Genomic DNA, 26,787 nt, shown 5'->3' with positions numbered 1-26,787 from the left:
AACCAAAAGAAGATAAGTGACAGAGACAAAGACAAATCACTCAACCTCTAATAAGCTTTGACCTTCGCAGCCAAAGAGAACAACCCTTAGATGGATTCAAGTGAGGTAAAGGGGAAGCCAGAATTGGTGAGGAGAACGTGAAGAAATGTATCCACTCTTCTAGCTGCAGAATCAGATGGCATAGGGGCTAAGAGCACATATCCAAAAATGGGGATATCAATCGTTTCTTTCTCAAGTGTTTGCTCTAAGCATATAAAGTAATAATCCGGGCAAAGAGCCTGACACACAGGAAGCACTCAATAAACAGTAGTTACTTTTATTAAGGGCTCAGATGAGTGCGCCTGGAATTTTATAGGTGTTTTTGATTAGGATCCTCTCAAAGGAAGGGGAAGCACCTATTTATACTTTAAAAGTAAGTCAATTTAAAGAAAAATATTAAGTCAACAACAGTGCAGGTGGTGGATGGGCAGGGCAAAATTTATAAAGACATTCTGTCGACAACTGAAGTCTGGCAAACAGAACTAAAAGGGCACTGCATTGAATGGTACATGGACTAGATCTCTTCTAGCTCTGAAGGTCCATGACTTTGAAGTCATTATGGATGTTCATCCCGTTTACCATCCCTTCCTCTCTCCAGGTGCTGTGATGAGCACCGAGTCTCACTATCTCATTTAATCCACGCAGTAACTCTAACAGAGACACTGTTGCTAGCCTCCTTCCCTTGTGGCAGATGAGGAAACCAGACACTCACAGAGGGTACCTCACCTGCCCATGGTGACACACCACAGTCCAGGAAGGAACCAGCCTTCACACAGTTAGAAAGAGCCCAAGTATACAAATTATGGTCTGTGTCCACAGTGTGGGATTAAGCTGATGATTGAGGAATTTTCTAGTTTAGTCTAACTGAGGGCTCATCTGTAAATACTGCATTTACACATGGATTTCCCCTATAGGACTCTGCTGCTTTATGTACTGTTAGCTTTGGTCAAAAGTAGCTGGATCTTTAAACCAGCCACGGGACTGGCTGACCTGAGAGTCAAGTCCCTTCAAGGCACATTTTCAAATAGCAGAGGACGACATAGTGCTGTCAAGGCTTGACATCCAGACCAAGAGCTCCTTTCTGCTCAGGGTTATTTCTCAGGGCCTGTTGTTGGGAGATGGGCACATTCCGCCAGCTGGCGGCTACACCAATGATCTTTCATGCCAGTTTAGCATAAATATATTTTGACATTTCAAACAAATTAATGTATTTTTACAAGGTGGGGCAACCACCACAAATTAGGCCAAATGGTTTGCCTGTAGGCCAGGTCACCAGGCAGAGATTCCAGAACTTCCCTGCTGTTTATTCTCTTTCTGCTCCCACCCCCAAAGGAAATGTTTCTTTGTCCCCAGAAACCACGTGGACAAATGCCAGCAACCCTCAGGGATTAACCTTAGCCCTACCTTGGTAACTTAGAATTCTAGGGTCTCTACAGGTAACAGATGCTAATTCTGAATCAGCTCAAGGACTCCGTTCCATATGTCACGTTGTGTGTTATGGAAATGCCTCGGTAGTAAATATAGTGTTTCTATTGTGTAGCTATAAAGCACCAGTTCCTTGAAAAAATTACCTGGAAATGGAAGTATTTAACATGAGAAGGATATAAAAGGAACTGACAACCTAAGGGAGGTGAAAAGGTCCAGGTTCTGAAAAGGCGGACCTTGGATTACTAAGTAGCCACACATCTTTCATTCGAGCAGATTTCATAGACAAGCTGCCCAGCCAAATCAAATGGGAATTAAAGGGATTCTGTGTAGCTAGTATAGGAAGTGTTTCAGAAGCACAAAGGCCACTTTAGTCACAGGAAACTGCCAGAGGGTGACTTATTTGATGGAAAAGAAAACAGACGCAAAAGCTGGTGTATTTTTGAGGCAATATTAAATCTAATAAACATGACACCAATAGTATTGACTTAAATCGGGTTGGGTGAGTTGGAGAATTTAACACCTTATCTTCCAACCACCAGCCTTTCTCTGAGAGGCAGCCTTGACAGCAGAGAACAGAGTCCAAAACATGTCCTTCTGTGACTCCTGCCAGGTGTGTGCCATCCCCGGCCTCTGCCCCGGCCTCAGCTCTCAGACTGGAGATAATTAGAACGTCATTTCTGCCAGCTTTGTTTTTTCTGGGTCACTGACTTCAGACTTGACCAAAATAGGAGTGCTGTACTGAAATAAATTCATTTCCTCTTCCTCAGCCAGCCCCAGGTTATTTCCTAGGGGACCGTGCTCCACAGGACCAGCGCACACAGCTGCTGTACGGGAGCGATAGTGGATATGGAGGTCCAGAGCGAGGGCACATGGCGGAGGAGGCAGCGCCCTCCACAGCAGCAGGCTCTCCCTCTCCCTCTCCCTCTCCTTCTCCCTCTCCCTCTCCCTCTCCCTCTCGGTGGCAGGGCGCTGACAGGCACAGGCCTCAGACAGACGTGCTGAGGAACACATCACAGCAAACTGCTCTGGGAGCTGTTAAAGCTGGTGTTTAATGTTTATCCAATGGCCTCAGTCTGAAAGGCTCTGTAGAACATGCATAACACAGCTCAGCTTTATACTCCATTAGCATTCAGATTCCTAGCTGCCCAGAGGCATATGGTGCTGACCAGGGAAGGCCAGTCTCTGTGGAGGTCGAGGGCACGCAGAGACACGGGGGCAGAATGAGGTTGCTGGGTGTCTGGGAGGGACACTCAGAAACAGGGATGGAGAGCCCCAAGTGGTACGGGGGGAAGGCCAAATACCACCTTTGTCCCCGTTACAACATCACCAGTTGACCTCCATTAAGAGGCAAAATGAGAGGAAAGGCCTGTCTCACACTGGCCTTAGTCCACTTCATTACTGACTGAGTGTAAGGCCTCTTCCAGCCGGGGATGGAGTGGGCCTCCCAGCGCAGTGGCAGTCCAGATCTTGTTTTCAGACTTTCAGATTCAGTAAGAAAAACGAAAGCTTCCTTGGGCTTTCACTCAAGGCAAGAAGAGTAGCCCCATTCCTGCTTCTATTTTGGCCAGGAATGGGCCAGATTTCTCTGCCTTTGTCCAACCTAAGGGAAGAGCAATAAAGTATAGAGTAAGTGAGTGGTGGGGCGCAGAATACATGGAACACAGTTCTCTGAGAAGTGCCCAGTGATAAAATAGCTGTTGAGGAGATGTCAAGGCAGGTACTGGGCTGACCGCTGTGTCCAGGAAGGAACAAGAGTGGAGCTGTGTTTGGTTGGCCTGTGTGTCCCAAGCGCCTAGCCCAGCATCTGGCCCAAGATACAACACACACACCCCAATCCTTTTGCTTCTCACTTCCCTTAACATGTCTTAAATCCACCTTCTTCTCTCTATCCCCACTGCTACCATCCTAATTCAGGCACTATCATCCCCCACCTGGACCACTGCACGAGCCTCCTAACTGCAGACCTGCCTCTTCTCCCACCTCCTTTTCTTTTCTTTTTCTTCCCCCACCTCCTTTTCTAGTATCATCTCAACAGCAAACAATGTGATTCCTCTAGAACCCAGATATGTCACACTCCTACTTAAAGCTCTTTAGTGGCTTCTCACAGCCATCAGAATAAAGCTGCACATGCACATCCCTCCATTACCTGGTGTATTAGTGGGCTCAGACTTCTGTAACAAAATACCACAGGGGCACCTGGGTGGTGCAGTCCATTGTGCATCTGACTCTTGGTTTCAACTCAGGTCATGGGATCGGGTCCTGCGTCGGGCTCCCCACTCAGTGTGGAGTCTGCTTGAGATTCTCTCTCCCTCTCCCTCTGCCCCTCCCACTCCTGCTCACTGTCTCTTCTGTAAAATAAATAAATAAATCCTTTTTAAAAAATACCATAGACTGGATGGTTTTAACAAGAGAAATTTATTTTCTCACAGTCCTGGAGGCCATAAGCTCAAGATCAAGGTGTTGGCAGCTTTGGTTTCTCCTGAGGTCTCTTTCCTTGGCTTGCAGATGGCCATCCTCTTACCGTGTCCTCACGTGGGCTTTTTCTCTATGCATACACATTCCTGCTGTCTCTTTGGTGTCTCTTCCTCTTCTTATAAGGACACCAATCCTGCTGTATTAGAGCCCCACCCTCATGATTTCTTTTAATTTTAAATACCTCTTTAAAGGCTCTGTTGCCAAATACAGTCACATTGGGGGGTTGCATGAATTTGGGGGGAACACAATTCAATCCATAATACCTAGCCACTGACTACTTCCTGATTCTTATTGCTTACTACTCCCATACACTTCAACCTTACTGAATTGCTTGTAGTAACCTGGATGGTCCACACCATCTCTAAACTCTGGACCTTTACCCATGCTGTTCCCTCTCCCTGGGATTGCTTTCAACACTGCTCCCACCTCACCCTCCACCATTTTCACCCCATTTCTCTCCTACTGGTCATTTCAGGTAGTACCATCTCTGAGAATAACCTGCTTCGTGATTCCTAATGTGAGTGAAGTGCTCTTATACTCTCTCCGCTGCTTCCTTCTCATAACACGGAGAATAATTGCCTAATGGCCCTTCCAAGGACTCCACCAGACCATGAGTCATTTGAGGGCAGAGGCTGTGTCATAGCATTCTTTTGAATCCCCAAAGCCTAACACAAGGCATAGCCCAAAGAAGGTACTCAGCAAATATTCAGTGAAAGAACAAATCAACCCATTTGCAAGAAAAGGGAAATGTGGAGTGAGCCAGGTTAAGCTAGGTGGCCGTGCGTTGCAACTTAGGATTCCACATCACCAGCTGATAAACGGTGTCTGAGTGTTCCACAAGGTGGATGCTAGGTCTGTGCTAATGGAAGGTCCTGTCCCCAAAGGTTGCTGTTACAGTAAAATCGAGTTTCTCTGGCACTGTGTTTTCTGGAAGCCTCTATGACTTTGCTCTTCCATGTATCTACAAGACAGTGAGCGAGATCTGTATGTCATAGTGACACAGAAGCCCTAGAGCATTGATCCTCAAACTTGAGTGTGCATCAGAAGATGCTGGAAGGCTTATTAAAACACAGATGACTAGGTCCCACCCCCAGAGTTTCTGATTCAGTAGGTCTAGGTTGGGGTCTGTGAATTTGCATTTCTAACAAGTTCCCCGGTGTTGTTGTTGCTGCTGCTCTGGAGACCACACTCTGAAAAACACTGCTCTAGGGGATCCTTCTGGAATTATTGAAAATGAATTTTCATTATGTTGGAAATGGTATAAATGGTAAATATGTTTCCCAGAACATTTGATCAACCATCCTCCCCCAACTTTGCCAGACAACACGTTGCTGAAATTCCTGAGACGGGGGAACCAGTAAGCCAATTTTTCTTTCAAGGTAAAACTGCCCCTGGAAAGATATTGTAACCTAATGGTGTGTGTTCTGCTCTTTTTGCAGGTGCGATTAGAGTGGCCAACAGACCTTGCAGTCAATCCCATGGACAATTCATTGTATGTCTTGGATAACAACATTGTGCTGCAAATTTCTGAGAACAGACGTGTGCGGATCATTGCAGGACGCCCCATTCACTGCCAGGTGCCAGGCATTGATCATTTCTTGGTCAGCAAGGTGGCAATTCACTCCACTCTGGAGTCAGCCAGGGCCATCAGCGTCTCCCACAGCGGGCTGCTCTTCATAGCTGAAACAGACGAGAGGAAAGTAAACCGCATTCAGCAAGTCACCACCAACGGAGAGATCTCCATCATAGCTGGTGCCCCTACTGACTGTGACTGCAAAATTGATCCCAACTGTGACTGTTTTTCAGGTATGACCTTTTTAGCAATTCACCAGCTCCCTCTCTCTGTTTCCAAAAGAAAAACACACAACAGAAAGACCAAAAGGAAAACTAAAGTGTTATTTCTGAACATTAGTGTGAGCGAGTGGAGAAAGCGATGGGTTGGGGCAGTGTGAGCGAGTGGAGAAAGCGATGGGTTGGGGCCACATAGCCTAGTATCTGGTCATTGCTCTGCAACCAACTGACCGAGTGACCCTGGGAAAGCCACAAAACCTCCTCATGACTCACCTCATCTGTTAGAGATGTCACTTGTCCCAGTTATATCACCTTGCTGTACTGAGGATAAGCTACTATAACAAAAGTTTGATACTCTTAAGTTAAAATCGCTATATGAATGTAAGATCATGACACTATTTGTACTTTGAAGAAAAGGAAACAGTAAAATCTGCATATACTGATTTAGCTAAGGAAAAAATTACTTCCCTTAAGTGACTGGTTTCCAAATTAATAGGCCTTGCTATTTGAAACCCAAAGAGGGGTGCCTGGATGGCTCAGTCTGTTAAGCGTCCAACTCTTGATCTCAGCTCAGGTCTTGATCTCAGGGTCGTGGAGCCTACTTTAAAAAAAAAAAAAAAACCTGAAACCCAAATTGACTAGAGCAGACTGCTTTGAAGATACATGGGCAAAATAAAGTCCCACTGTGGAGGGGTTCTCAGGACATCAGTCTACTACTTAGACTGTTTAAAAAATGTCCAAAATTTTCGGGTGCCTTGGTGGCTCAGTTGGTTAAGCGTCTGCCTTCGGCTCAGGTCATGATCCCAGGGACCTGGGATCGAGCCCCGCGTCGGGCTTCTCAGTGGAGAGCCTGCTTCTCCCTCTTCCTCTGCCGCTCCCCCTGCTTGTGCTCTCTCTCTCTCTCTCTGTGTCAAATAAATAAATAAAATCTTTAAAAAAATATATTTAAAAATGCCCAAAAATTTCTTCCTAGCCAATAGTGCCCTTTATTTCCAACTGAAATACATATGTGTGTATATATATATACACACACATATGAGTCTTTTCCCCAAAACATGGATTAGATACTCCATATAGCAAACAGTCCTCTAGATACATCTATTGCTGGGATGTGGAAATCCCTCCATGCTACCTGCAGTCCTATTAAACTGCTCATCTGGGCCCAAATGATTCTCTTAACCTTGCCTTTTCTTGGGCCAGAGGAATCACGAATGAGCAACTTGGTCAATACGACTTTTGATCAATATTTCCAGTGTTTTCCTGGACAATTAGTTTTATACTTATTTTGCTAATTTATGTCTTTCATTCAAGGCAAATCTAATGTTTATTCCAGTTATCAAATTTGATGTTCTGAATCATTGTTGCACTTACAGACTTAGTGTACTTTGACAATGTGACAATGGGAATTAGCCAAAGAGAGGTCCTCTAGGCACAGTAGAACTGGAAAGTCCTGAGGTAGGTAGGTAGGTCCACAAGGACTGACAGGCATAAATCTCATGGATTTCCAGCCACATTTTGTGTGGTTTCCATTATTTGCTGTTTTCGTATCTTGTGATACAATAGATACTGAACAGCAGGATTGATGATTTCACAAAACTGGTGTTAACTGAGATAATTGCATCTCACTGTTTATCTTTACTGGTTACTGATTCAAGAATTCTGAATAAGTTTCAAATTTGTCAAGGGAGGGGCATGCAGAGAATAATGGTTCACTGATTGTTTGCTTTCAAATGATTCTTTTCTTGTAAAGATTTTATTTTTAAGTAATCTCTATACCCAACGTGGGGCTCGAACCCACAACCCAAGATCAAGAGTCACAAGCTCTATTGACCAAGCCAGCCAGGTGCTCCTAATATGATTCTTGATGCACAGTGATTTCTGTATATGGTTATGTTCTTATAAATGCTTGTGATGACAATTATTAAAATCATGGTCTTTCTCTCACAGGTGATGGTGGCTATGCCAAAGATGCAAAAATGAAAGCCCCTTCCTCCTTAGCAGTGTCACCTGATGGTACCCTATACGTCGCAGACCTTGGGAATGTTCGAATTCGTACCATTAGCAGGAACCAAGCCCACCTGAATGACATGAACCTTTATGAGATTGCTTCACCTGCTGACCAGGAGCTCTACCAGTTCACTGTCAATGGAACCCACCTGCACACCTTGAACTTGATAACACGGGACTATGTATATAATTTCACCTACAATGCCGAAGGTGACTTAGGTGCGGTTACCAGCAGCAATGGCAACTCTGTGCACATTCGCCGTGACGCAGGCGGGATGCCCCTTTGGCTTGTGGTGCCTGGCGGGCAGGTGTACTGGCTGACCATAAGCAGCAATGGAGTCCTGAAAAGAGTGTCAGCCCAAGGCTATAATCTGGCCTTGATGACCTATCCAGGAAACACGGGGCTTTTGGCTACCAAAAGTAATGAAAATGGATGGACAACTGTTTATGAGTAAGTTTCTCAACATAGGCTTTGTTAGGCTTTTTTTGAAACTGTATTATAGTAGGAAAATGGCTTAGTAATTGCTGGGTGTTGCATGCTATTTTCTCCTAAGAACCACAATAAAAAAAAAAAAAAAAGTCAAAGAGAAAATTTTACCTAACTCCTACAGTTCAAACCCATTTCTCCAAAGCAGTTTTGCAGAGCATAATAATAAAAACGTAGACTGAATGAAGAATCAGGTGTGGCACGGCAGGAGACAGGAATGAGCTAGAAGCCTGAGTACTCAAGAAATTTACAGCATAGCTGGGAAAACAAGGTAAAATTTCATTTAAATAACAAAACTAAGAAAATAGTTCTAAAGCAACAAGGAAGCAGTGTGGTTCACCTCGTATTTATTGATCCCTGTGGGGTTTAATGAATGAATAAATGAATGTGTGCCCAGCCCAGCCCAACTCAGTATAAGTTGCTGTGGGAGGTAATAGAAGTTAGAATATAAAAAGCGGGCCCTGACAAGCGAGTGTGAACAGGAGAGGCTGCATGCCATTGGCTGCTTTGGTGAAATGTGAAGCCAGATGCTCCTGTACAGGCGTGGGCTTCCTCAGTTTCCCGGCACAAGTCAAAGAATCTGGCACAGACTGGCATTCACAGACTGGATCTGTAATGACTTTGTTTAACTGGGAATTAACACAGGGTGTGTCTGACAGCAAGCTACTAGGAAGTGTCGTGACATGGAAAGAGACCATTGTCCTTGCTTTTCCAAGCATGGACAACCTTGTTTGCAGGTCAACTCATTTAGAAAGCTAGCCTGCCAAGACTTGGCAAGCATCTTTTCCATGAAAGGGAATTGCTGAATTTTTAACCAGTGTACTGAGTGAAGATAATCTATGGAATCTGAACCCAGAGTCTGAAATGGCATTAAAGTTGAAAAGTGTGACGAGAGGAAATGTTAAGTATGAGGGGTTCCCAATGTGACTATTCTGTAAGGATGCAGAGAATATGAAGAGGATATGTCCAATCTCATGAAAGCCTCCTAAGGAAAGGGACAAAACAATCGGCCTTCACATTCTGGATCATTTCCCAAAGAAATGCCACTTACACAAAAAAGCTGGACATCTATTTTAGTTTCACTTAGAAATATGTATTCAGTTGTTTCTGTTGCAAGTCTTACTCTATTGTTCGAAAAATTTCTCTTACATCTTAATAAGAGTAATAAAAGCCACTGTTCACTGAAGCTTTACTATGTGCCAAGTAGTAGGCTAAATGATTTACATACATTATTTTATTAGATCCCCAAAATAACAACATGGGGTAGATGCTCCTGGTATGCCATTTTATGGATGAGGAAACTGAGGCACAGAACAGTTAACTTGTCCTGATTCACACAGATATCCAGGTTTCAAACTCCCAACAGTCTGACTCAAACCCCCAATTTTTAAATATACCACCCTGAAGAAAGATAAACTCTCTAATGAGAGTATCTTTTTCAAAAATTCATGCAAGATCACACCACAGCTCAAATTAGACAACTATTTTGAAAGCTAATGGTTAGCTTCAGTCAAGCCACAAGAAATGGCGGAAGCCGAGCAGGGAGCCCGATGCGGGACTCGATCCCGGGACTCCAGGATCATGACCTGAGCCGAAGGCAGTCGCTTAGCCAACTGAGCCACCCAGGCGCCCAGAAATGGTGGAAGTATTAACTAGTTTTCAAAATAGCCAGTTCAACCATTCATTCCTTTAGTCATCAATTCATTACACTGTATACTTTACATATATACAATTTATTTGTCAACTATACTTCAATAAAGCTAGAGGGGAAAAAAACAAAAACTAGTTCATTTATTTATTCAACAAATATTTACTAAGCACCTACTCTGTGCCAGGGAGTACAGCTGTGAACAAAACAGATAAAAATTCCTACCTTCGGGGCACCTGGCTGGCTCAGTCAGTAGAGCATGACACTCTTGATTTGGGGTCATGAGTTCAAGCCCCACGTTGGGTGTGGAGCCTACTTAAAATTTAAAAAAAATTTTTTTTAAATCTCTACCTTCATAGAGTTTACATTATACTGGTGGGAGACAAGTAAAATGTACGGAACTTCAAATGGTGATAAGTTCTGTGGAAAAATAAAGCAGGGTAAGGGAGATCAAGAGTGTGAGGCAGAAGGGGTTTTTCTTTTGGGTGCATGGTCGGAGAAGGCCTTATTAAGAAGGTGACATTTGAGTAAATACCTGTAGGAGGTGAGGAAGTAAGCCATATGGATATCTATGGGGAGGGAAGAGAGAGAACATTCCAGGCAGAGTGAACAGCAAGTGCAAAGGCCCTGAAGCAGGAGCCAACCTGACGTGTACAAGGAATACTAAGGCAGCCACTGTGGCTGGAATGGAGTAAGAACAGTGGGAAGATAAAATCAGTGAAGTGGCCAGGGCTACTTCATGTAGGGCCTTGTAGTCCTCCGTAAAGACTTTGACTTTTACCCTGAAGTAAGATGTAGAACCACTGGAGAGTTTTAAGTAAAGGAATGATAGAATCTGACTTAATGTTTTTTTAAAAATCAGCCTGTATTGAAGACATCCAACTATGGTGGAAAGAGGGGAGCCCAATGGTGGAGAGGAGAGAGGTTTGCAATACTCCAGGCAGAAGATGGTGACTTAGACCAGGGAGTGCAGGCAGTGATAAGTGGTAAAATTCTAAGTATATTTTGATGGTTGATCTATCAGGACTTACGGATAGTTTGGATGTGAAGTGAAGAGAAAGAGTGTTAGAGACAACGCCAAAGGTTTTCGTCTGAGCAACTGGATGATACACTTTCTATTTATCAACACAAGGAAGAGTGCACAAGGAGTGCATTACACTGGGTGGGAGATTGGGAGTTCAGTTCTGGATATAATCAGTTTAGTTAGACTTCCAAGTGAAAACCAGCAAGAGACTAAGAAGGATAGTCTAATGAAGTAGGAAGAAAAGCAGGAGAGTAGGATATCCTGGGAACCAAGTAAAACAGGAAGGAGTGATCAGCTGTGTCAGATATTCCTGGTAAGTGAAGTAAGACAAGGACTGAGAATTGGCCATTCAATCTAGCACCGTGGACATCATTGTTCACCTTAAGAAGAGCAGATGTTGTGGCACCATGGGAGACAAAAGCCTGAGCAGAGCTGGTTTCAAAGAGAATGGATATACACATATTCATAGCAGTGTTGCTCATAATAGCCAAGAAGTTTGAAGAACCAACATCCATCAGGACATGAATAGGCAAACAAAATGGGGTACTTCCATACCATGGAATGTTATTCATCCATAAAAAGGAATGAAGTTCTGACACATGCTACAACATGGATGAACTCCAGATACATTATGCTAAGTAAAAGAAGCCAGTCACAAAGGACAAATATTGTATAGTTCCATTTATATGAAATGTCCACAAAAGGCAAATTCATAAAGGCAGAGAGTAGGTGGGTGGTTGCCTGGGGCTGAGAGGGAATAGAGATTGACTGTTAATGAGGGTGGGGTTTATTTTGGGGGTGATGGAATGTTCTAGAAGTGATAAGGATGACTGCACTCATGGTGAATGCACTGAAAGCCACTGAATTGTATACTTTGAAATGGTGACTTTTATGGTATATGAATTATATCTCAATAATAATAATAAAGGGCACCTGGGTGGCTCAGTTGGTTAAGCATCTGCCTTTGGCTCACGTCATGATCCCGGGGTCCTGAGATAGAGCCCCACATTAGGCTCTCTGCTCAGCGGGGAGCCTACTTCTCCCTCTGCCTAATGCTCCCCCTGCTTGTGCTCTCTCTCTCTCTCTCAGTCTGTCAAATAAATAAATAAAATCTTTAAAAAAAAACCTTTAAGAAATAATAATAATATAAAAGGAAGTGACCGAGAGGAGAGAGATTAGAGACAGTGAGTAAGGAATTCTTAAGAGTGCAACCACTGTGGAAAACAGTATGGAGGTTCCTCCAAAACTTAAAAATAGAACTACCCTATGATCCAGGAATCACACTACTGGGTATTTACCCAAAGAATACAAAAACACTAATTCAGAGGGATATAGCAGCATTGTTTACAATAGCCAAGATGTGGAAACAGCCCAAGTATCAAGTATCCATCAATGGATGAATAAAGAAGATACACACACACACACACACACACACACACTGGACTATTACTCACCCATCAAAAAGAATGAAATCTTGCCATTTGCCACTACATGTATGGAGCTAGAGAGTATAACACTAAGCAAAATAAGTCAACTAGAGAAAGACAAATATCACAGGCTCTCGTTCATATGTGGAACTTAAGAAACAAAACAAATGGGCAAAGGTAAAAAAAAAAAAGAGAGAGAGAGAGAGAAGCCAAGAAATTAACTCTTAACTATAGAGAACAGACTGATGGTTCCCAGAGGGGAAGTGGGTGGGGGGATGGGTGAAATAGTGGATGGGGATTAAAGACTACACTTAGTATGATGAAAAATAAAATGAAATTATTAAAAACTGCCTTCCAGAAAAAAGAGAAGGATGTGGGATTGCAAGAGTGACCGGGGGAAGTCTGGAAAGCGAGATTTTCCCCTCCAGTAGCAGGAAAAGGAAGAGAAAGGGAGGCTAAATAGTCATTTCTTTCTTCTCCCTCCTTAACTCCAGCCAGGATTATCCAGACCCCTCTGACCAAAAATCATCTGTGGAAAGTCCCCCTTCCTCCTGAAGCACTCCATTCTGGTGCCGAACAGCAGCCCCCAGTGAGACACTGCCCCTGTTCCTTCTTACCTGCACAGAAAAGAATGAGCAATTTCCCAACCTATATAATGTAATTAATCCTTACAGTCCTCTCTGTACAAAATCGGACTTCTTTCCCTTTTATCCCCCAATGCATTAGCCAGTTCTGAACACTCCTTTGAGTTTTCCTTTGTCCTTCTGAAGCTGGGGAACACAGAACTGGACCTACTACTCTAGTCCGGGTCAGAGCCCTGCAGTTCTCTGAGGTGAGGAAGCTGCCTTCTGTGGCCAAAGGGGACAAATTGTTTGCCAAGGTGGAAATAGAAATTCTGTTCTGAGTTGAGAGACAGAGAAACAGAAATAGAAGCAAAATTTGGCAGGATGGAGGACGGCCACGTACAGGTAGCTAAGCCAGTAATCCATTCATCTTTTGATTATCTGTGGCGATGGAGAGGAGAAATGACACAGATGACCCTGAAAAGTGGATCATCCAAATAGGATTTTTAACTGCTTCTTGTGCAGTGGTAGTATGTGGGCTTGTATTGTGTAATGTGATGTTGTTTAAATAGTTCATTGATTTTCATAATTCCGTTTGACTTGGACCAGGATCAAAATTGCACACCCCAAGTGTTAGTACTTGATGCTTGACTGCCCCTGAGCATTCTGAATGTCACGGGGAAAGCTGACCACAGAGAAGTGGCTAACAGAGAGGTGACTGTCAAGGCAGGAATACCGACCAAATGAGCCAAGGGTTTTGGCCCAAGGGGGCTGGCAAGTTCCTAACTGCAATGACCCTACAGCAGTGGGGGCCCAAGGGAAGGGCCCAGCAACTCACACAGCAGGCAAGCCTTCTTTGCCCGGGAGGCTGCGAGAGTAGCCAGGATGCCCTTGCTTGTTTCCCGAGCACTGCCCTGGCAAAGGCTTCTGCTACTGGTCCAGGCTGAGCAGACGGTTCCGCAGGCCCTTGCCCTTTGCGGAAGCCGTCCACCGGAAGATTGCACATTTATGTGATTTCTTGATCCCCAGTCTTCTGTATTCTCTCTCTTTCTGGACTTTGTTAGCACATACCCCACCGCTCCCCTCAAAAAAGCCATCCACTGGCAAGTTGGAAAACCCTCATAATAGCACTGAGTGCCTTCTAGGCTATTTTATAAATGCTCGGTTTTATGGAAGATGGGTAATAGGGGATTCTCCCTCCTCCCTGGTAAGATTAGAAGTAGAGGGAGGGGCAAGGTAAATAAGCCATGTCTCTGGGTGAGATATTTGCCTGGGCATAGGACATGGTTCCCATGTAAGAACTGGTTATATAATCCGTCCAAACACATCAAAATGTCATGTTCACAGGAAGTGAACAGAAGGAACAGAGGCTAATGGCAGAAAAAGCTTCCGGGGGCTGGTAGGGAAGATTAGCTGCCGAGCACAGGACACGTATGGGAGCTGAGCCTGGCCTCCCAACACCACCATCGCTGGCTCTGTCTCTTCTCTCAGTACACTGGCTCTCGGATCCACCCATCCCTTCCATTTCCACTGGTATCATCTTATTTCACTCACACAACAAGTAGGCGTAGTGAGAATCTACTCTGTGCCAGACACCGAGAATACAGGCATGAATGAGACATGGGCGCCCTCCCTCTATGAATGAGAGTTTACAACCTAGTAAGGAAGACTAGTCCCAAAGATAGGCAATCACAGTACATTGAACAAAGGCAAGAAGCCCCCATCTTCTTACACAAATGAAGGCTGCGGCCTTCCTACAGGTCCCCCTGCTCCACATATCCCCTTCCAAGATTTGCTCTCATCGTACTGTTCTCTCCTTGCAAAGTCTTCTGGGGCTCTCCATTCTCCACTGCCTCTCTGCGTTCCTCCAGAGCCCGGTACCCCAGGTCCCCTACGCTCTGCTTGCAACATGCCTCTCATCCTTATCACCCACTACCCTCCTAGCGGAACCTTGTGCCCCAGCAACCCAGTTCTTCTCATGGACATCCCATCCACCAGTATACTTTTCTTCATGCCATCACCTCCTCTCCACCCCCATCTCTACCTATCCAGGGTTTGAGCTCTACCTACCTTCCAGAATTCAAATACCACCTTCTTCTCCTCCTTATTTTCTGCTCAGCCCAGCTGGAAATGACTTCTGCCCACTCTGAGCTTCGACAGCTTGTTTACGGAAGCACGTGGCAATATTCTGGCATTAGAATGACTTGTGTGAATGTCTTATCTGCCCCACCAGACTTTGCATTTCATTCGGCACTGTATCTCCGGTACCTAGCACAAGACTCATACTTATTGAATAAAGGACAAAGTGGAGATAGAAGGGCATTATGGACTTGGAGCCGAATCAAAGGAAGCCAAGTGAAGTTATTGGTGAGGAAGGGGAATCCAGTATTTCCTACAGAATGCTTATTAGGTTGGTCAGGTTTCTGGCATGAGAGGGTAAAGGGGGTCTGTTTCCCTTTAAAAAATAAGTAATGAGTTTTCCTTCTATAATCATTAATATTTTCTTAAAAGCAAAGGTGGGGGAGCTTCTAGTTTTTAGTCTGCATGGTTTAGCTCTGGCTTAAATTATCCTCAAGGGAAAAGGGCGGACTATCCCTTATGAGAAAATATCAGCCCACATGTATTTTTAATAATGTATAAATATCACCCTACCCCAACTAAACTATATGCTCCTCAAGGACAAGAATGAATTCTGAACTTCCTTTATAAATGTTTTCTTTGTTCCAATGGGGCATGTCTGCATTCACACACACACACACACACACACACAAATGCACATAGCCTTTTGAGGTGCTGAGCAAAACAATAGTTATACTCAATATTTCACTGATCAGTGTCCTGTGAGACCCTCATAGTGCAATTCTGTAAAATCAGGACAGGAAGGGACAATCTGATGGTAAATCTCCTCTAACCAGACCCTCTTCTAATGACTATGAAGGCAACAGTCATCGCCTGATCACACAATTCACCAGCCAGAATTTGCAGGCCTGGTTAAGCGAGTGCTACCCCTGGCCCCAGGAAGGAGGGGCTTGCTACCTTGTTGTGGCCTGAGGGTATCAGTTGCAGCATATTGGCTTGTACTCTGCACCAAAGGATGCAGGCTCCAAAGGGAAACACAGCATAAGAGGTTTTGATTAAACTTGTACCTTTGACATTCAGTCTGGAAACATGCATTCCCCTGTGATGGAGAGAAGAAACTCAAGCAAGCCATAGGAAATCAAAGGCTCCCTTTATTTCTTAGCCACTTTTGAGCAATCTTTCCAAAGTTGTGGGAATTATCCACTAATGAGTACTTCAACCTGTCGCTCTTCCTTTGGAAATGATCCCACAAAAGAGAGGTGGGCCTATATGTTTAGACCTAGGGCCATGCAAAGGACAGAGACACCACACTGAAGATACCACCAAATATGATTGCTATGACTGACTTGCAGAACTGGGGTCTGTGAGTGTGTTGGGTAAAGTGCTTCGGGGATATTTTTTGGGTTTTCTTTTCCCTTTGCTTTTATTGAGATATAATTGACACATAGCACTGTAGAAGTTTAAGGTGTCTAGCTTAATTACTTGACTTATATAATAAGACTGAGAAATGACCAAAACAATCTTAGTTATTAACTCCATCATCTCATAGATACAAAAATAGAGAGAGGAAACTGGTTTATTCCTTCTGATGAGAACTTTTAGGGTCTACTCTCTTAGCAACTCTTAGCTGTAGTCGTACATTACCTCCCCGCTACTTATTTATCTTATAACTGGAACTTTGTGCCTTTTGACTACCTTCCTTCAACTCCCCCAACCACCCCACACCCCACCTCTGGTAACCACAAATCTGATCTTTGCTGAGTTTGGTATGTGTGGGTTTTTTGTTTTGTTTTGTTTTAGATCCTACAAGTGAGATCATACACTATTTGTCATTGTCTGACATATTTCACTTAGCGTTATGCGCTCCAGGTAGAGTGCTTTGTTTAGGATAGAGTTAAAGTCAAATACACACTTTCAAAAAGGATGCATGTCCAGCCACAGAAAGGAAATCAGGCAATATAACTTTCCAGCTACCCAGCAACTGGGCAGGGCTCTGGAAAATTCTACCTGATCCCCAACACCATTGCCTCCCTCATCAGAAAAGGATCAGGCAGCTACCTCCCAGCTAGATCTATCCAGGTAATTACAGTCTTATCCAGGACTATTAATCTTTCCTCTCCAAATGTATCCCAGGCCACTGCTAAGTTTCATTGGAATTTTTGGCCCTTGTACCTCTGCTCGTGGATGCCTCAAACAGCATCCGATCTTGTGATCTTGCCCTGAGAAGTGGCCAGAACCACTGCCTTCACCTTTAGATGAAATCTTGCTTTAAAACAAGAGGCCCTGTGACTGAGAAAGAAGGCAACCGTCCCCAAGCTGGAAAGCCCATTGGGAACTTGCATGCCTAGAATCTTAGGTCAGATTTCCTGAGGAATGACGATGAGTGACCTTGCCAAGTTTTAAGGAACCTACTTAGAAACCAGGAAAGGTAATCCAGTGAGGCTGATTTGCTGTCGATGGATGTGAAACAGAGAGGAACTGCCTGCAGAATCTAGGCTGTTGGGACCCCAGTCTCCCCCGTGAGGAAGGCAGCTTCCTTCTATCTGCTGCCTGGAAACACTTGGGAAAATTAAAGGTAGACATTGTTTTCCTCTCCTGGAAGTAAGACCAGGCAGACAAGGTCAAGGCTGTGCTGGGCCTGCCAGCCTTTTGCAGCCAGAGCCCCAGAGCAGGCCACGGGCAAAGGGGTTGAGCAGGGGCCAGGATTCCACCATTAACCCCAAGCGCAAACGGCACCCTTCGGCCTTTCCGTGATAATGAGGCCTGAGCTGCATAGTAGCAACACACCAGCTACCATTTTGACGAATATCCACTTAAACCAAGGATGCCTCCAATTAAACAATTGGGCTTGTGATATCAACTGACCTATTTGATTGTTTTCATTTGCATACATGACTGTTTAAACTGATAGCACGCGCTCATATACACATTGCACCGAACTTGAGGTTCAGTTCTGTCTGACGAAATAAGGTCCAGCCCCTTTTCCCAAGCCTACCAAAGGCTGGTCTAGGTTTTAAAATTTGAGCAACTATCCAGGCCGCGTTCTTTAAAACCTAGTGAACTAACACTAAATCACTATGCCATTTTGCGTAATTGTCGGGGGAGAAAATAGTAGAGCCAGACTTTGCCATTGTGTCCAGGCTCTATTCTGCTCACTTCGGGTAAAAAGAATATAATTGTTTAACATTTTAAAAGCAAATAAAAGTGCTTAAATATTTTGTAATTTGCAACTCGAAAAGAAAACAGTAATGGGTTTCCAAGTGCATGTCTTTACTTTTAATGAAGTGTTTATTTTTCATGGTTCCATTGGCAATAAAAGAACAGCTCCACATCAAAAGCCTTCAGGGAAGCAGTTTCCATTTGGAGGACAGTGAGATTGCCAATCATTCTGATTTATTTTTTTTTAAAGTAAACTCGCTAGACTATATTTCCAGATATAGGTTATTGCCTATTATCCCAGGTAATTTTTTTTTTGTCTCTTACTCATATAGGCAAATTACAATGCATTATGTACTATACTCTAAAAAGATTTTTTTTTTTTTTAATTAACTGAGATCAGGGGGCTCCAGAATGTTTTAATGAACATGTTTCCATTATCCTCTCTGCTTGTTCATTTTGTTGGACGAATGATTCATTCATCTCAAATTTGGCAACTTAAACAGCAGCAAATATAATTTTCCTATCACAGTGCAAAATCAGTTTATTGCCCTTCCAGACGGCGGGGGCCGATTGTGCCTCCTTTTCCTTTGCCAACAGCACCCTCTACTGGCTTTTGTTATCCATCACACCCAATGGGATCAACGCAAATTGCAAACGGAGGCCTCCCTGCAACATTACACACAGCAGGACATGATTCATAAATCAGTTTTCCACCCTGGTGATTCATTACCAGATATATTTTTTCTGTAAAACAGCACAGCTCAAGGAAGTCATCAAGGATTCAGAAGCTGCAAGAAATACCTTCGTTTGATTAATCATCTCTCTGACCTTTTTCTTCTTATTGAACAAGGTTAATAATACTTGTTATCACTCAAAGTTAAACTGTATTAGCTGCCAAGTGATTTTTATTTGCAAAGGCCTGTTATCACTGCCAAGAGGCTTCAAAGTTGGGATTGGTTGCATTCCTCAGGTATGACCCCGAGGGACATCTGACCAATGCAACGTTTCCCACTGGTGAGGTCAGCAGTTTCCACAGTGACCTGGAGAAGCTGACAAAAGTGGAACTAGATACTTCCAACCGTGAAAATGTCCTCATGTCAACCAACTTGACAGCAACTAGTACCATATATATTTTAAAACAAGGTAAGGATACTTCCCACTTCACCTGACTATAAGGCACCTTTCTTAACCTACCATCAAACCTCTGCACACCGTTAACAAATAGAATTCACTTCTGGCTGAGAAGATGGCTTCTTCTCCTTATTTTCCAGCTATGCAGGCTGAAACCCAAATAAAATCACACCATTCACAAAGTTCGCGTACCAACATTGGGCCACATCTCTGTGGGAGCTGTGAGGTTCAATCCCTGCCAAGTCTGCTCTCCCTTCAAGTCATGTCCCAGCACCCAGCTGTTTGTAAAGCTCTTTTAGGCCTTGATTGGGTTATATTAAAGAAATGAAGTCTGTGCCCCATCTGAGATTAGCATTCTAAATCAATGCTGACGTGGGTGAATAAAAAGGATGACTTGGGATACACACCAAGGAAGAATGTAAGTGAAATGAGAGAATTAAAATCTCATTCTAGTCAGAGAGAAAAGTAAGAATGGGGGAAAAAGGAAGGGAGGGAGGGAGGGGAGAAGGGAAGGAAGGAAGGAGGGAGAGAGAGTGAGAGAGACAGAAGAAAACAAAGGAAGGAAGGGAGGGACCAAGGGAGGGACCAAGGGAGGGACAAACGGTTGCATTTGGAAAGAATGTCTCAGAAGCTAGAGGGACACGGACACAGAGAAATTATTTTCTCTCTGCCCAGTCATTAAGGACTGATTCTCTTGTCAGGTTGTGGGGCCAGGCACAGAACTGCCCAGAGTTCAGGTTCACTCTAACAGGATCGGTAGTAAGAGTAACCATTTTGCCGGGTGCAGCAGCCATGCCCGCGTCCCCAGGCAGTCAGGATGCCGAGGTGACCTTCATCCTCTTCTCCTTCTAGCTCCCAGCATATCAAACTGAGGATGCCAACCCACCAAGTCAGAGAAGGATTTTGTGAGGGAGTTCTTTAAAAATGAAAAAGACAAGCCAAAAACAGCCTGCAGTATTAGACAGGAATCTTTTATCCAAGGAACAAGATAGCCCAGCTATGAGAGTAACAAGACCCAAATGGACAGAGAACGCATGTGCCTGTGAGCGTGGCCGGCTAGCCCAGAAGGCAGTTAGGTCCACAGCGACCCACCTGCTCATCCTTCCCCACACTTGCCTCCCGAACCTAAACTTGTCTCTCCTCTGCTTCCTGCACTTCCCTTTCTTCCCCTCTCCCTCCTTTGCTCTTCTGCCTACAGAAAATACCCAGAGTACCTATCGGGTGAGTCCAGATGGCTCCCTCCGCGTGACCTTTGCCAGCGGGATGGAGATCAGCCTCAGCTCAGAGCCCCACATCTTGGCCGGGGCGGTCAACCCCACCCCAGGCAAATGCAACATCTCCCTGCCCGGAGAGCACAATGCAAACCTCATCGAGTGGCGGCAGCGCAGGGAGCAAAACAAAGGCAACATTTCAGCTTTTGAAAGGAGACTGAGGGTAAGGCTTGACCCGATGCAAGATATAGAACTTCTGTTTTATGTTCGAAAACCACAGAGCTGCCCTAATCTGAAGGCCCATTGCAACAAAGCTTTTCTAGGTGACTGACTGGCTTATATGATATACTAATTCAAGAGAGGGTGCTAATGGCTGATAATGGCTCAGTATCCTTAAATGAACATTCTAATAGGAGCTTTCTTTGTCATTAGCCAGCTAAAGTGCTCTAATAGTAGCAATTTCAGGCACCAGGAAAGTCTGGGTGGAGAAATGTGTTTAGTCAGGAGGCCCTCCAGAATCCCTCACAGCATGCCCCGGAGATGGTTATCAGGTTCACTACCTTGACCCAGCTCCCTGCTTTGGGGATAGTTTATACTTCGTATGGAAAGACCAGGCAGGCGCACACACAAGGATGCGAGACATAAGGCAACTTTCGGACAAAGCCAAGTTAAAAGGAAAAAATCAGTGAATGATAACATTGCCGTGAATACATTACTAAGGGCCAGAGGGGTAAAGGACCAGTACTGAGATTGGACTAGTGGTGCTCAGAGAAGAGCTGCCCAGAGGAAATTAAAGGTTTGTCCCGGCGGGGGCGGGGGAGGGAGGTTTCCAAGTCCTTACCAAGCACAATTCACTGCAGCTAGCAGAATCCCTGTCAAACCTGCCTTTCTGCAGCACACAAAGCCTACAACCACCACAGCACTGTGTCTACCTGTCCCTTCTTAAGCATTAACCAATGTTCGGATGATGTGACCAACTTTCCAAATATAGTAACATTCAGTATCACCCCCAGAGCAACTGCCAGCCCGAGGGAAACAATCAACTCACAATTGAGGCCAGGCCTGCTTTAAGCACCTGTGTCATGCTGGGATACCTGGGATGCTTGCATTTTCTTCACTCATGGTACAAATTGGCTCACAGTGAAAATGTGATAACCTTTAGGCTGTGGAAATACAATGCCAGACAACCACCCAGTTCCAGCAAGAAACAGTCCAACCAGTCCGAAGGCGTGATGTGGACAAAATAATGCACGACAGTACTCTTTTTCAATCACTTGTGTTGATGAGACATAGACACAGACTTCGGTGGTCTTCATAATGCCACTAAAGTTGTCTACATGCACAAGTCAATTTGCATGTTTTGATTCTGTCGCCATTCTCTATCAGAATATTTACCACTGATGCGCCACTGAATTGAGTAAAACACACACCTCTCTTTGTGGGAAGCAGCGAAGGTTTCTGTCAGAATTCCAGAAATAGGATCTCCTGGGTAGAGCTCTAGATGGGGAAGTTAGTCGACCTGGCTTAAGAAATGCCTTTATTGGGGCACCTGGGTGGCTCAGTCAGTTAAGCGTCTGACTCTTGATCTCGGCTCAGGTCTCAATCTCAGGGTTGTGAGTTCAAGCCCCTCACTGGGCTCCATTCTGGGTATGGAGCCTACTTAATCAAAAAAGAAAGAAAGAAAGAAAAGAAAGAAAGAAAGGAAGAAAAGAAATGCCTTTATTTTCTTCACCTGTGAAATGAAAATATCATTCTAGAGCAAAGTAGGAACCATCTACACATGGCTTATCAACCTCATGGATTCACCATAGAATAATTGTATCAAATAAATGATCTCTTAGTGCCTCCCCCAGTTTATAGCCTCAATAAAACATTATGAACCATATCATACACTATGTGCCTTTGGGTTTTCCCATTCTTTAGGATAACACATCCTGTACTATGTGACTTTGGGATTTTCCACTTTCTAAGATAACCCACCATTTTCTCCCCTCCATGTGCACAGATAATGGAGAAATTCTAAACTATAGTTTACACCTCATATTCCAAACTGTTCTTAATGTTGAAAAGCTAAAGGTCATAAAACATTTGGGGGCTCTTTAGAGTAAGGAGTGAAGTGTTATTTAGTTGATTTTATTTATAATTGACCCATTTCCCTTCCTGTGGTATAGTTGAGCAGATCTGTGGAACTGCTTATAAGGGCAACAAATTCAGGACCTTCTCTTCTATGTGACTTCCAGGGCACTTCCTGAGGTCCTGCGACAGAAGGGAGCCCCTTCTCAGCTGAGTGGTGTTACCATGCACATCCGTAGAAACCTAACAGCAATCCTCTACATGTTTAGTGCCTTAGAGTTAACAAAAGGCTTTCATAGCCAGGATTTTATTTGATCACCACAACCATCAACTGTTGTTATTCCCCATTTACAGATAAGGAGACTAAGGCCCAGAGAGGTTAAGTGATTTGCCCAAAGTCAAACAGCTATTAAGGATCAGAGCCAGCACTAAAATGCAGGTCTTCGCCTAGCGCAGCACTCTTTCCACTACATCATGCTGTGCTGCCTTGTTTCTTAAAATAATTAATCTATACATCATTGCCCCACTCAGTGGAGCCACCTTGGCAGGGCCTGACTCCTCATTTCAATGCTGACAAAAAGAGGCAAATAATCGACTCTAATGTGCTGGCAAGTGTGGGTGGTACAGGACAACTGGCTGGCCTCCAGGCAGGGAAAGTGTGGAAGAGGCCGGAGAAGGGAAGCTGTTTAATTGGCTGATTCTTACCTTCTCTCCCCATCCTCATGCATTTTTGTTTACACTGCTGCCTCAGTTTCCCCAGATTAGGCAAATCCAATTTAATGCAAGGACTATGCTCCCCTAAGTGTGAATCCAGTTTTGACAAGGCAAAATTCTCTTTCCGTGCTGAGTTTATTATTTCAGAGATGGTGCCCCTTCATTTCTGGTAGCTTTTCAAGGGGCAAGCAGATAGCACAAGATGTAACATTCTCTCTTCCTGGGCCAGATAGACAGTGACCCATTTGTAAGCATTCATGTAAAGAATAAGCCTCTCGGGTGTCCTCACGTACCTCAAGGCCTTGGACCGAATCATTTCTTTCTCCTGGTGGGGCAGCCATTCCAGAGCAAGTGCGAGTGGGTACACCAGAGCTCTTGAGACAGAATCCCAGGTCCACATAGTCACACAACATAGAAACCCCTGCTGTACCGTAGGAAATAGGACTCCTCTTTGAAAAACCAAACAAAGGTGTGATTGTGATTTTTAAATGTGCTTGGGCAGCAGGTCATAAAACACTAATTGTTCAGGCACAAAAATGGCACGTTCATTTATAGGCCCATTGGGTAAGATGATGGGCATTCCAAAAAGCTACTGATCACATCCACCCTAGACCTTCTAGCTCAAAGAAAACACAGAAAAGGATAGACTTCTCTTGGAGATAAAGCAACAAGCGTTGCTCTTCTCCCGTGACTGGTGGGTTTTTTGCATACGAAGTCAGGGTCCCCTTCAAGGTGAACAAGGCAGACTGCTGAAAAAACGTGATATCCTGCTCAGCCTGGGCAAGCAAGGGATTTGTTACCTCTGGGCCATCCTGCACCAGCTCCATTAAGTGAAACAAATCACACTAACATCCTGAGATTTCCTTTATTTTAAAAATCCATTTCCCCCCAACCTGAGGTGTGTTTGCATCATCTTCCTTGCAAAGTACTTTTACATGTATCTGATCTGCTGCATCAGCCTGTCCCCATAAATGCATTCCCCTTTACAATGGAGAAAGTAGAGATTAGATCACAATGGAAGCCGTTGTAAAAGAATTGGGCATTCACCCACAGCAAACCAGTTTAGGAACTTCACCCGGCTTGCACCTCACCACCTCCCCGGATAATAACGCCGTTCTAGGAGACGCAGCCCAGCGCTGGATCCCAGAGCTCTTCACAAGATTTCACAGACTGAGATGTGAGGTTACGGCAAAACCTCTACCCCGCAGCCTCCTTTATGAAAAGAAAAAAAAAAAGTCCAGGAAGCTTAGCACTTCAAACCAAAGTAATAAAATCAAGTAAGATGATTATGTGTTTACAAGCAAAATGAAGCAAAGACTAATCTAAAACCCTCACCATTGATTTTTGTCCCCTCGCCACTCAAAGATAACTGAGAACGGGGTAGATTGGTTTTTCAGCACAACATGTTCATACGTGATCTGCGCTCTGAAAGGGCAAACAAGCCCAGATGCAACACAGGGTCCCAGGCTGACAAATGATGGGGAATTTGGGAGGCAGCCAACAGGGTTCCAGCATCTCCCTCCGTTCTCAGAAAATGCCTTTGCTGACAGGGCACACAGCTGCAGGCTGCTCAGAGTTGGAGTTCACATTTGCTTCACGCTATTTTAACTTCCTTCTCCCCAGGTTTGCTGGAGGGACTTATTTTGTGAAAATTTAGATAAGGAGGCTGCTTGCAGATAGATGAATCTATTCTAAAAATATATCTATGGTTCTCAGTCCCAAGTAACAGTGTGTCTACCCCTAAGGAGTCACCAGGAGACAGGAGATTTCAGGCAACTGGGCAGAGTTGATTTTTTGGGGTCAGGGCATTCTTGGGGCCTTCAAATCATAGAAGCTCCTCTATTTGTTAATCTTGAGTCAGCCCCGCTAAGATAACTAGGAAGAAAGTATTATTTCACATACTATTCCACATGCATATAAACATTAATGATTTGGTATAAAAAACCTCAAGTGTCTGTTGTATGGTTTCGCAAATGAATTCACCAACAGGAAAGTATTTAAACAAGAGCAAATCAATATAATGCAAAAAGCATCCAAGTTAAATGATATGGCAGAAGTCAGGTGAGCGGAATGAACAAGATTTTGAGGAAGAACTGGTATGCCCATAATTTTGCACCACTTTTCCCATCTATGAAATGAGGGATATGGGCTGTGCAATCTCTATCATTAGTAGCATTTTCACAACTGATCATAATTAAGCAGATAACATTCACTGAGGTCTTACTATGTGTAATGCCATATATTAACTCATTTAGTACTCATAACACTTTATCAGGTGGGTTCTATTATTATCATTTTCATTGTACAGATTAAGAAACAGGCACAGAGACAGGGCGCCTGGGTGGCTCAGTTGGTTAAGCATCCGACTCGTGGTTTCAGCTCAGGTCTTGATCTCAGGGTTGTTAGGTCAAACCCCATGTCAATCCCTGCACTGGGCTTGGCCCTAGGCGTGGAGCCTACTTAAGATTCTCTCTCTCTCTCCCTCTGCAACCCCCTCTCTCTCTAAAAGGAAGGAAGGAAAGGAGGAAGGAAGGAAGAGGCACAGTGAGGTCACACACAGCTAGTATGTGGGGATAGCAGGATTTGAACCCAGGCAGGTCAACTCAATAGCCTATGTCCCAAGATCCCTACTGGCACTAAGATTTTGTGGGCTGGCAAGGTAAGGAGAGTGTCTTGGGAGTAAAGAAAGAAAAAAGAGGTAAAAGGAAATTCCAGATGGGGTAGTAGCAGCTGATGCTAACACATGCCCTGTTCATTTATAGGCAAATCTGTGAAATAAAAGCAAGCCTAAGTATGGTTTTGATTGTCAGCCTAACAATTATCAACAAAAAATAAAATCTGTAGCACTGTACTGATTGATTTCTAACTAAGTACTAATTACCTTAAAACCAGTGAGTGTAGAGTAGCATGTACTAATTTAAAATTGGCTGTGACTTTTCTATCCATTCTCATAAATTCATGGAAATTAAATACAGTGCATCTCCCAAACTGTGATGTGATTATTTGGCCCATCTCACTTATTCACCTTCCGACTTCTTCAGCAAAAGTTAACAGGTTAATTCAGTTGCACTGTGAGCTGAAATGCTAGACAGCATCCTTGAAAATTCAGCCTTCTCTTCTTTGTAGAAGAAATCGCGGGGCTCCTGGATGGCTCAGTCAGTTAGGTGGCCAGCTCTTGATTTCAGCTCCGGTCATGATCTCAGGGTCCTGGGATTGAGCCCCAAGCCAGCCTCCATGCTCAGCGGGGAGTCTGCTTGAGGATTTTCTCTCTCCCTCTGTCCCTCCCCCCCAACCCCCGCTCATGCACCAAGCACTCTCTCTCTCTCTCTCAAATAAATAAATCTTTTAAAAAAGAGAAACCAACTGCCATAATCATAACTTCCTTAGAGTTCAATACATTTTGTGTATGTGTCTTTTTTAGATATAATTATATATTTATATCATATATAATATAAGATATATAAAACATATTCAGTTGAACCATAGCAAATTGCCCTTTTTGTAGGCCAAAAACAGTCAAATATCAGCAAG

General features: G+C 44.0%; 1 protein-coding gene across 1 annotated transcript in view; it reads left to right on the top strand.

Annotated features, from left to right (window-relative positions):
• The window catches only part of TENM1 (teneurin transmembrane protein 1), a 785,963-nt gene that overhangs the window by 736,719 nt on the left and 22,457 nt on the right, over positions 1–26,787 (top strand). The window contains exons 26-29 of the mRNA XM_054509125.2: positions 5,382–5,748; positions 7,681–8,191; positions 19,098–19,270; positions 20,457–20,692. Coding sequence (XP_054365100.1) covers positions 5,382–5,748; positions 7,681–8,191; positions 19,098–19,270; positions 20,457–20,692 — 1,287 coding nt within the window. The remainder of the gene's footprint in view (positions 1–5,381; positions 5,749–7,680; positions 8,192–19,097; positions 19,271–20,456; positions 20,693–26,787) is intronic.

Source organism: Mirounga angustirostris, unplaced genomic scaffold, assembly GCF_029215605.1.
Source record: "Mirounga angustirostris isolate CCGP_5_RB_7025 unplaced genomic scaffold, mMirAng1.0.hap1 SCAF_11, whole genome shotgun sequence".
Lineage (NCBI taxonomy): Eukaryota > Metazoa > Chordata > Mammalia > Carnivora > Phocidae > Mirounga > Mirounga angustirostris.
This window is presented reverse-complemented; position numbering and strand designations above follow the sequence as displayed.